The 11310-nt window shown below is 42.1% G+C and overlaps 1 protein-coding gene across 2 annotated transcripts in view; it reads left to right on the top strand.

The window, feature by feature from the left end:
• Positions 1-8290, top strand: part of SYT1 (synaptotagmin 1) — a 208990-nt gene extending 200700 nt beyond the window's left edge. The window contains exons 7-8 of one of the 2 annotated variants that reach the window (XM_003783391.1): positions 1726-1859; positions 6151-8290. In XM_003783391.1, the coding sequence (XP_003783439.1) occupies positions 1726-1859; positions 6151-6357 (341 nt within the window). In that variant the 3' untranslated portion in view covers positions 6358-8290. The remainder of the gene's footprint in view (positions 1-1725; positions 1860-6150) is intronic. The other variant, XM_012801259.1, reaches the window with a different exon arrangement.
• The last annotated feature ends 3020 nt before the right edge of the window (positions 8291-11310 follow it).

Genomic DNA, 11310 nt, shown 5'->3' with positions numbered 1-11310 from the left:
TCATTGTTGTTTGGTGGGCCTGGGCTGGATTCGAACTCGCCACCTTAGGTGTATGTGGCTGGCACCTTAGCTGCTTGAGCCACAGGTGCCAAGCCTATTAAATAATTTTTTAAAATCTCAAAACGACACATATCTAAGTAACACGGGCTTTGTCTTGGTAGTAAGAAAACAGCACTGAGAGTCAGGAGACTCAGATTATGATGCCCTAAATAAGTGCCGCTTATTCATTCCACAGAAACTGAACATGTACCAGGCACTGTTTTAGAAAATTCAAATAGTGGGTATGACAGACGGGAGTCTGTCTCTCAGGAGTTATTTTCCGCCAGGGATAGGGAGAGAAAGATAAAAACCACCTTGTTTTCATTTACAGTTTTCTCTTCTAAAAACATGGGGGCATTGGACTAGATTATCTCTAAGTTTCTCTCAGCTCTACATGTTTTGAAAGAGAAGGAAGAAAATTTGGAATGCTTAGCCATGGCTATTTGGGGGCAGTAAAATAGTGATTTGAATTTTTTTCTCCTTTTTGTCTATCATTGTTTTCTGACTTTTTCCTATTAAATATAATGAGTGCAGTATACATCTCAAATGGAAAAATGTTTGAGGAGACAGTAGAGAGATTTTCCTTTCAGTCCTGGGCATTGGTTTCTAGTGACCTAAAGGTACATCACTTACCTGTTAGTGACCGGAGCTGTAAGTGGGAACTGTCTCACCCTCGCAATGACTTAGTACTTTAACTTTGCCTAATGAGGCTTTAGGGAACCTGCTCAGGGAATCTTTGTGCGCATTATTCTGCGTGTCCTTTTCCTTGAACACTTGAAATTCTTCTCTACCTGGGAATGTGGAGGCATCCCTCTCTTTCTCTCTCACACACGCACATGCACACAGAGCCTCCTCTCACCTTCTCGCCCTGTGAGTGTTCACATCTCAGCTTCCCCCCCAGAGAGGCCTGACCTTAGCAGTCCCACAGAGCCACTCCGGCCTCACCACCCTTCCACTCAGTGTACCAGCCCTGGTTTTCTCAGTGACATTGCCATTCTACTGTTCTCTTCCAGAGCACTCTTGTCATGTGTAATGTCATGTGTGCTTTGTTTCTTTACAAGTTTACGGTCTATTTCCCTCGTAATTCTGACATTCCATCGTACGGACAGGGATGGTCTGTTGTGCTCACCACTACACCCCCAGCCTGACAGTGCCTGTCCCATCACAGGCCCTCAGCTAAAGCTGGTGGGGTAGGTGAATAAATGAATTAAGGAGATGACTCCTTGGTCGTCTGTGGATAGAGTTGGTTACCGTGCAGTGACATGTTGTAGGCTAGCCCTTCACCAGCCGGCAAGAGCAAACAGTTAAGTTCTCAGGGATTTCACCAGCTAGTTATCGAACTCTTCATGACTTGAAACCTGCCTGGGATAGAGTATTTATATCACAGATATTGGCAAACGCTGCATGTCAAGACTTTTTTTTTCCCCAAAGAATTGGTTTACCAGCACACTCTTTACTCTCATCTCCTAAATCTAGCTGTAAATATTGAAATATGGCCCCCAAAGCAGCCATGCCAAGAGGTTACTGAAAATCTTTCAATAAAAACCCTGCTTGAGGTTTTTTTAAATACTAAATGCCTGTCTTATAATTATCCATCTGTTGGAAATATCTGGTCCTTTTATAAGCTAAATAGTGGACTAAAGTATGTGTCTGTGATCTTCTAAAGCTTTGGTTTCTGTTTTTCAGATCCTTATGTGAAGATTCATCTGATGCAGAATGGTAAGAGGCTGAAGAAGAAAAAGACAACCATTAAGAAGAACACGCTGAACCCCTACTACAACGAGTCCTTCAGCTTTGAAGTACCCTTTGAGCAGATCCAGGTAACGTCAGATGTAATTTCGCCTTCCCGTTCAGTTGTATCCCTCAGACCACACAGATTATGCACACCGACTTTGTACCTTGTGCCTTGTCAGTGCACGTGCCTTCACCAGAACTACCATTCTTATTTGTGTGCCCATTTACATCAAGAAGGATACAATATACAGGGTGCTGAGTCATCAGCCAAAAAGCTGGCTGGCTGCTGAGCAGAAATAAACCAGAAAAAAGAAAATCAACAGAACAACTCTGCTAACTCAAAAAGCGCATCCGAGAGGTCAAAAGGCCAAGAGGAAATGGGCTTCCACTATTTCCTTCCAGGCCAGAATAAATAATTCCCCTCATCAGATCTTTGGAGTGAGGAACAGAGATAACAGAAATATTTTTGGTGGACGGTAAACATGCAGCATGTTGAATCTTTATCAAAATATGATTAACAACAGAAAAATGAGGCTAAGTTGTATTTTTAATTGTTCAAATTCAGATTCCTCTGTTTGACTTGGGATGGACAGGTATTTTTCTAAACGTAGAGCCTTAATTTGCTAGACAATAATTATGATCGGAAGGATTCTATTAAAAGGATTCTATTAAACCCTTGTGGTGAAGGCCGGGCACGGTGGCTCACTGCCTGTAATCCTAGCACTCTGGGAGACAAAGTGAGAATCCGTCTCAAAAACAAAGACCTTGTGGTCAATATGTCCAAAATGAGATACTATATGTAGCCTCAATAACAGCATGTGACATTATTATTTTGGGATTTTAAAAAAATATTTAAATTTTTTCACCCCATTTCCATAGTTAGACTATCAGAATCCAAAATTCATCTCCAATAATTATGGGCCATTTTTCGCTAACCATTAATGGGTATGGGAAAGTCAAAGTGCATAAAGCAATGCTATGTTTTGCATTTTATTAAATAATTGTTACGCGTCTATATTCTCAGTGATGTAAAAGTTTGCCCATAACTTGAAGGAGAAATGAAAAGTGGACATCAACCCTATAATATGGAACCTTCAAAGACGCAGAATAACAAAGCCAGCAAATGTTGATCATTTACTTTTTTCTTTCTTTTTTTTAGAGGCAGAGTTTCACTTTATTGCCCTCGGTAGAGTACCGTGGTGTCCCAACTCACAGCAACCCTGGGCTTAGGCGATTCCCTTGCCTCAGCCTCCTGAGTGGCTGGGACTATAGCTACTTTTACTTTTAATCTGTTTTTAGAAGACAGTAGCTTATAATGAAGCACACCTTTATGACCTGAAGAAAGCTAATATATAATAGTTCCCATTATTATCTGTCATGTGCCTAAACCCAAGTTAAGTACTTTACACATGTAATTTCATTTACTCCTTAGAAGAACCTCATCAGAGAGGTACCACTTCATTCCAATTTTATATATAAAGAAACTAGGGCTTAGAATTTCACCACATATAAAATAATCTGACGTGGATAACAGAATCCGTATCAAAACATACAGGAGGCTTGGAACCACGCCTCACACATAGAAACACTCAGTAGAGGGCTCCTATCATTATCATCATTCACAATGCCAGTGTCCCCTAGTTTTCAAATTAACATTTTATTAGAAAATGGATCCACCAAATAGATTAAATCAATGTATAAATCAGTGATGTCCAACAGAACTATGCAATGATGGAAATGTTTTATCATCCATGCTGTCCAACATAGTAGCCACGGGTGGCTAGTGAGCGCCTCAGCCACTACTGTGACCAAGGAACATTATTTAATATTGGTTTATTTAAATTTGACTTGAGGTTGCTAGAAATGGCTAGTACCTACCATTTGGCATAGAGCTGTTGACTAACGCTGACCAGTAACCCCCCATCCTCATGTCGGTTCATGGATGTGATATAATCTTTCTCATATATAGTTTCAGAGGAAGAAATGTACATACCTATTTACCTTCAACAGTGACATAAGTGACATGGCAGAAGATGCCACTTTCTTGTTCCCAGTAACTTGCTCTCCAGCCTAAACTAATGAACCCACAGCTTTGGACCCACTCACAACCCCAGTGTTCTTCGACCTTTTTTATCTCACGGCACACTTGAACTTACAGTTAAATTCTTCAGCACACTTAAATTATGTTAATCAAAAGAAGTTTTAAAAAAGAATATACTCACTGTGCTTCGAACTTTTTTGGAAAATAATTTAATTAACGATTTTTAAAATTTGTTGCAGCACACCTAAGCCCTCTGACGGCACGGCACACCAATTACCTCCCCAGGATAACAATTTTCTCCAACAATTTATTTTGCAATATTTGTTCAGACTCTATTCCAATGGAAACTAACACCTCCTGGCATTTTATTTTGTGATTCCACAAGACAATACAGAGAAGGGCGGTGAAATTAAAAACCCTATTGGAAACCTTCTCCTTTGAGCTATGAGGCCATGCCTTTAAAATAAATATCCTTTCTCAACTACACGTTGCAGAAAATGGAAATATGATAAAGTGACCCACATTAAAAATGAAACAGATATGGGGTCTCGGGGGCAGCATTTTAGAGGAGAAGACATTTTGTCAGGACAGAGAAACTAAACCCACCGTAGAGAACATTAGACGCAAACTAATGAGCACCTGCCTCTGACTGTCCCACTGTCTCCGCTTCTTGAGTCAGTTTGTTCTTTTTTTGTTTTAGGAGGTTGCTTTTCTAGTCTTTGCATTTCCCTAGTAAGTAAATGAGTGTTTTATCTATCTCCCTTACCCTAGGGTTATAAGATAATCTGCCTGTCCTTCAATCTTTCTCTGTCCCTATGGAATCATCTTATGAAAGAAGCAAACTATGCTGATTTCTAAAAGCATATGAAAATGTTACCTTTCTCTCCCCCCCCCACCCAATGTAGAAATAAACTATCTATACAGTGGGAAAATTGATCCAAGGCCTTCATAAGGATATTGTGTTTTGAATGCATTCCTAAGTGGAATAATCAAAACTCACTCTGAACTCCTAAAAACCCACTCCCTCTGTACATAACATCCCTCACCCTGTTCCCTGCATCCTCATGAGTTTTTATGGGTTGAGTTCTAAGGATCAAGGCAACCTCATTCTTGGTTCCAAATCCCATCCCTTCACAATGGAAACCACCCGAAGGCTGCACAAGGAAAGATTGTCTCCTTTTTTCCAGTGTGTTGTATCTTACATTCTAAATTCTACTTTCAGAAATGATCATTTGTTCTGCTCTGAAGCTGTGTATCAATGACATCTCTCGCTATACTCATACGGTAATTCGGTCTTCAGAGTGTGAAGTCCAGTGAAGGTCTATAACTCAGCTGGACATTCAGTTCGTCCTAACTTTCATAATTACATTTGCCGCTACCTTTGGCTGTCAAATGTCATATATTTTACTGTATTCTGAACTCTTATTTTTGCACTCAGTTGCTAGATCGAAGTCGTCACACATTCTGACTAAGCAAATTACTTACAGCACAACTGAAATGGGTTTTTAAATGTATGTGTCTTTCATACCATAATGGTATGATGGACTTGACTTCATCAGCTCATTTGGTTCATAAAAAGGATGTTATTAAACAAACCTTCAAAATCTGATGTAATCACAGAAGTAAGTCCTGTGTGGCCTGAAAGGTTATTTCCATTTGGTGTCTTTGCCAGGTCCAGAGTAGTCAGCCAATAAGATGTTTGTTGAGAGAATGTATAGAAAGACATGTCTTTATTACCACTATTCAAAGACTTTCACTATATTGTCACATTTTCTGCCCACCATCATCATGGGCTCAGTTGCAATTCTGTACTAATTTTTTGTAAAATGTTGGCACTCCCTGAAATGGGATCATTACACACGGTTGCCTTGGGAATTGCAATCAACAAAAGAATGGCCTAAGCACCAATGCCAGAACTTCCACCGATGAGACAACCAAAACAAATGGATTTTAAGATTAAATAAACTTGACACTGGCAGTGTGACATGGTGGTTCATAGCACAAGCTTTGGAAACCAAACGTCGTACCTTACACAACTTCTCTGAGCTTCAAGGATCCTTATCTGTATAACGGCAACGGTACCTGACGCTTCATGCAAAATATACAATACAAAAATTAACCTTGCAGTATTAACATGATGATGGCAACCAGGGATGACAAAGTAGTGAAAACATAACGATTTGACTCAAGCTTTTATATTCAAGTCATTTTCTTCCTCCGTCTGGTGGTTGGAGATTGATTCTTCTTATTTCCAACTCCTTAGATCTCAAAAGCTTTGTAGTAGGGCTTTATCTCTAGAGCTAGGTGATTAATATTTATTCTGTGTCCTCTTTCAGAAAGTGCAAGTGGTGGTAACTGTGTTGGACTATGACAAGATTGGCAAGAACGATGCCATCGGCAAAGTCTTTGTGGGCTACAACAGCACCGGCGCGGAGCTGCGACACTGGTCGGACATGCTGGCCAACCCCAGGCGACCCATCGCCCAGTGGCACACCCTCCAGGTAGAGGAGGAGGTCGATGCCATGCTGGCCACCAAGAAGTAAAGGAAAGAAGCCTTTCTGCGTCTGCCCACATAGTGCTCTTTAGCCAGATCTGTAAATACCTCAGTAATATGGGTCCTTTCATTCTTCCAGCCATGCATTCGTCACACAATTCAGTGGTACTTCAAATCCTGTTTTAATTTGCACAGATTTAAATGTAGAGAGCCCCTAAGCCCTTCATCATACCACTGCCCTCCAAATCTACTCTTCTTTTAAGCAATATGATGTGTAGATAGAGCATGACTGAAATTATTTATTGTATCACACCGTTGTATATATCAGTATGCTAAAGATTTATTTCTAGTTTGTGTATTTGTATGTTGTGTTTCATAATCTGTGTATATCTAGATGTTTTTAATAAGATGTTCTATTTTAAACTATGTAAATTGACTGAGATATAGGAGAGCTGATAATATATTATATGGTAAATATAGTATCGTCTGCATTCCAGCAAAAACATCAACTTGTAAGGCACTAGTACAGTTAACTGACATCTTAAAGGACAACTTAAACCTGAGCTTTCTATTGAATCATTTGAGTACCAAGATGCGCTTACACCACATATTTGGTGGGTGACTCCTATTTTGTAGAATTCCTTCATAGACAAAAATAGCATGATCTGAGCAGCAGTCCCCAGGCTCACCTCAAGGAAGCAAAGCCACAAACCAGAATAGCACCTGTCTGTACATATCTACAAAGCTAAAATCACGGCTCCACTCTTACATTCGAGAAGCAACTGAACAAGGGTCTGTGATTTCACATTACTGCATATAGAGTTACGACACGGTAGCCCATGTGTACATGTAACCGTGTTTGTGGGGGGGGTTGTATGTGAGTGAGTGTGTGTGTGTGTGCACGTATTTGTTTGGGGATGGGGCAGGGGGGAAGACGGTGAGGAGAGAAGTCAACATTTCTGAAATATTGCCTGACTATTTAAAAAGAGAAAAAGTAGCTCTCCGTGATCACCTTTGTACGAAATGTGCATCCTGTGAATTCCGTCCGAGATTTCACAACTATAGTCATTCCAAAAGGTTTGCACATTAGACTTTGTAACAAAGTATTTTATTATACAAAACCAGATTAGAAGGAATGCAGAATATTTTTAACATAGAGATCTGTGCTTATTACACAAAGTAATTTTGTGGTAAACAGACAGTATTGTAATCCCATCAAAAGATAAAAAAAAAAAAAAAAACAATTAGCCATAGTTCTGAATGCACTTCAATTAAGCCAAAACAGACAGCTAGTTATCTTTTTATATGCTCTTTTTACGTAAATAAGTTTTAATTTGTCCTTTAAAAAAAGGTGAAAAAAAAAAACCAAGAACAAGTTCTAGCAAACTGAAGCAACCTCTTGTGTACACTAGACGCTTGATGTAGGAGGAGTTTTTAAATGTTTTCAATGTTATTACGTAGTAAATGGCACTATTACAAAGCTACTGGCCATTCCGTAGGCGTCTCCACGGACTGCTCTGTGTAACACTGTGACTGCCGTGTGTGCTTAGCCACATAGTCCCCCCCGTGGATCGCACTCAGTGTGTCCGTAGTGATATTGTGACTATACTGCCATTCCCTTCTACTGCACTGCCCAGGGTGTGTGTAGCACAAACAGTTCTCTTTACAAAGGACCAATTCAGAACTGAAAAGCTATGCAGAGGGCGAGAAAGATCCCTCGCATGGGGTGGAACACACAGCATTCTGTCAAGCACTGTGCAATATTCCATATTTTTCCCCACGATGGTAGCAACCTCTTTGTGGAAGGGCAGCCGATGCGCTCACGCTGCACCGAGGCTTTTTTTCCCCACTCCCTTCTATGACCTGTTTTAATTTCCAGGCCATAGACAGTAGTGATGCTCTGAAGTGAGAAGTTCATCTTCACAGGCACCAAAATAAAATGGAGGAAAACTAAGCCCCAGCCTCGAGTTCAGACTTGAGGACGTTATGCTGAGTTTTCTGCAAAAACTCGAGAGAATTCGAAATGGGCTGATGGGGGACTTCGAACGTGGGGTGGGTTGTTTCCTAGCAAGACTGTAACTCCTGTCATGATTCATTCCTCAGCCCTTTCAACCTTTCAGCCCAGTCATAGCAAAACTCTTTAGAACTGGGACAGGCACAAAGGACGAATGGAAAGCAGTGTCTCCTTCTTCTGGTGACCGGCCATGTTTCTTAAAGAAACATAGGCCAGAAGGTGAGATTAAACATCAGTTTGCACAGAAAACTCAAAGGAGACTCTTTCCAATTTAAAGGACCAAATCTTACCAAAGAGAGGGAGTTGACTGACTTTTAAAAATTCCTTAAATACCAGACACTGACATTTATTTTCACAGTCATCAGCTTTAAGTTGTTCACAATGTAACAACACTTTAAAACAAGCAGGTTCAAACTGCCCAGTCTCCATTACTCCTCACACTGGAAGCACCGCTCATGATCCTCTCACAACACTGCCAGGCGTGGGACTGTCGCCATAGACTTAGTTGGTACTATGCCATCTTTCATGAAATCAGTGATCAAACCTGCTTCATGACCAAGGATCATCTTCAGATAAGCCACATGTAACTTTCTGACAAAGCTGTGTAAAGTATTAGAATCTGACGCTCTAGAAAGATCCTAGTTGCCTTTGTGTATATTACTGCCTGCTTGAGTGTCTCTGTGTGTGGGTTTTCTCTGTATCTTGTAGAAATGTTGGGGTGTTTTCTTCTGCCATACGGCTCGTGGCCCGCGAGCCGACTACTTTAGCTGTATTTTACCTTCATTTTTGATGAGGTGGTTTAAATTTTGTTTCACTTTGTGTAGTGAATACCACAGTAGTTTTCTGATTGTTGTTAAAAATGACTTAACCTATTACATGGATATTCAATAAAAATGTTTTATTTCCTGTTGATGTTGCTGCCTTTCCACTGTCCCCTCTACCTGACGCCGGTGGTGAGTCAGCGGCCGGCTGACTTCTGGGAACTGCTGGCAGCATCAGCAGTTCAACAAAAGCTGCCGAGTGCCAGCTCCTCAGCCACGCCTGGGAACACAGAGGGGCCCAAGGTCATTTGGCCATTACCACCCGGGGTTCCCGGAGAGCGTGTCGTTCTCAACATGGGCTCCTCCGCTCCTGTTGATGATGGGCTCATCTGGCACACTCCAAGGCTTTCCACTTTGTCCAAAATGTGCCTCCTGGGGTTTTCACTCCACAGCCCAGGCCGCATAGCTTCTCCAAAGGGGACTGCAGAGGACAGCATGACACATTAAATTCTATGCCCACTGCAATAGCCGGGAGAAACAATTAACATCTTTCCTTCACAAAATTCAACATTTGTCAGATGCCCACTGTGTACCCTGTTTTTCTCAGATGCTGGAGCCTACTCTCAGACTGACATGAGAATACACTGTTCCAGGGTACTCTGTGTACTTAAGGGACAAGCCTGGGACCCTGAGGACTTTCCCCAGGCCAGTTGCTGTGGGCACCATGATTAGCATAGGAAATGAGGGCGCAGGGCTGAGGGTGCACGGAGGGCCTTAAAGGTTGGGTACAGATGTTAAAGTCAATACCCTCGGACAGAAGCCGACCACAGGAGCTGAGGACCACGGGCGAGAACCAGCAGCTCATCTGACTTGTCGGCTGTCTCTGCCACCTTCCAAGAACTTTGTCTAATTACAGCATCATTTACACTATGGTTTTAAAATTTCTCCACCTTTGAAATCATCATAACAACTCCGAGACAACCAGATACAGTATGAAAATGGGAGGGAACCCAATTCTAGGAATCACTCCCCAAATTCTTAGGGAAAAGCCAACCCCCTAGCCTTGAATATTCCCACCCCTCAATTAGCAAGACTGACCAGTCCTGAAACCACTTCCTCGCAGGGCAGCTGCCCTTTTCGAGTCTGCCTTCTCTCTCTTGAGACTGTACTTTTGCTTTCAATTTAAAAAAAAAAAAAAAGGGTCACTTGGTTGGCTTACATGGTATGTCTTGAAATTCTTTTCCTGACGATCACCAAGAACTAGGAAAAACCTCCACATGGAGGCCGCTAACACCAGGGGGTGTTACCAAGATCCCCCTCAGTCTCAGCACAGCACCTTGCAGTGACTAACACGCTGCCTGGTGACAGAGGACAGCCGTGTCGCTCCACCCACTACTGAGGGAAGCTGTCTCCCCTACGTTCATGCACCCACTTGGAGCGGCCACACTCTACACTGCCCTCCCGGGTTTCCTCACTGCTTTGGAGGTGTCTTTCCAAGAATGCTCCCCAATAACACTCCTCCAGCTCAGAGCCCGCATCTTGGGGACCCCATCCTACAACACATCCTTGGGGGAGGAGACACCAGCAGGAGCTTTCCGGAGAAGGCGGCAATACAGTGAAGTGGTAAAGGGGCTTGGGAAGGAGTCACCCAAGTCAGGGAAGGGCCAGACTTCTGCAAAATCCATCTCACGTGACAAGCATGTGCAGGGTTACGTCTCAGCTGGTGGGCTACATCACACTTTCTCAGTCTGCCAAAATTGCTCAGACATCCAGAGAAAGGACCACTTAATTATTACATCCTGTGAGGAAGCAGTTGGCAGAAGGGTCTAAACATAAGTTTAGAAAAGGAAACTTAAGGCACACTACTATTAGAAACAAAAAAACCCACCAGCATTTTGAATATAATTGTCTGATTTTCAATGGTTTTGTGTTTTCTGAAAATGCTCTTAAATTTCAGTCCAAAACGGCTAGGCACAGGGGCTCCCTCCTGTAATCCTAGCACTGTGGGAGGCCAAGGAAGGGGGATTGCTTGAGCTCTGGAGATGTAGACCAACCTGAGCAAGAAGGAGATCCCATCTCTACTAAAAAAAAAGAAAAATTACCTGGATGTTGCAGTGGGCACCTGTAATCCCAGCTACTCTGGAGGATGAGGCAAGGGGATCACGTATGTCCAAGAGTTTGAGGTTGCTGTGAGCTCTGATGGTGCCATAGCATTCTACCCAGTGTG

The sequence above is a fragment of the Otolemur garnettii genome, unplaced genomic scaffold (genome assembly GCF_000181295.1).
Source record: "Otolemur garnettii isolate 467f Iridium unplaced genomic scaffold, OtoGar3 scaffold00007, whole genome shotgun sequence".
NCBI classification, from domain to species: Eukaryota; Metazoa; Chordata; class Mammalia; order Primates; family Galagidae; genus Otolemur; species Otolemur garnettii.
Note: the sequence above shows the minus strand (reverse complement) of the source record. Positions and strands in the feature narration are given on the sequence as shown.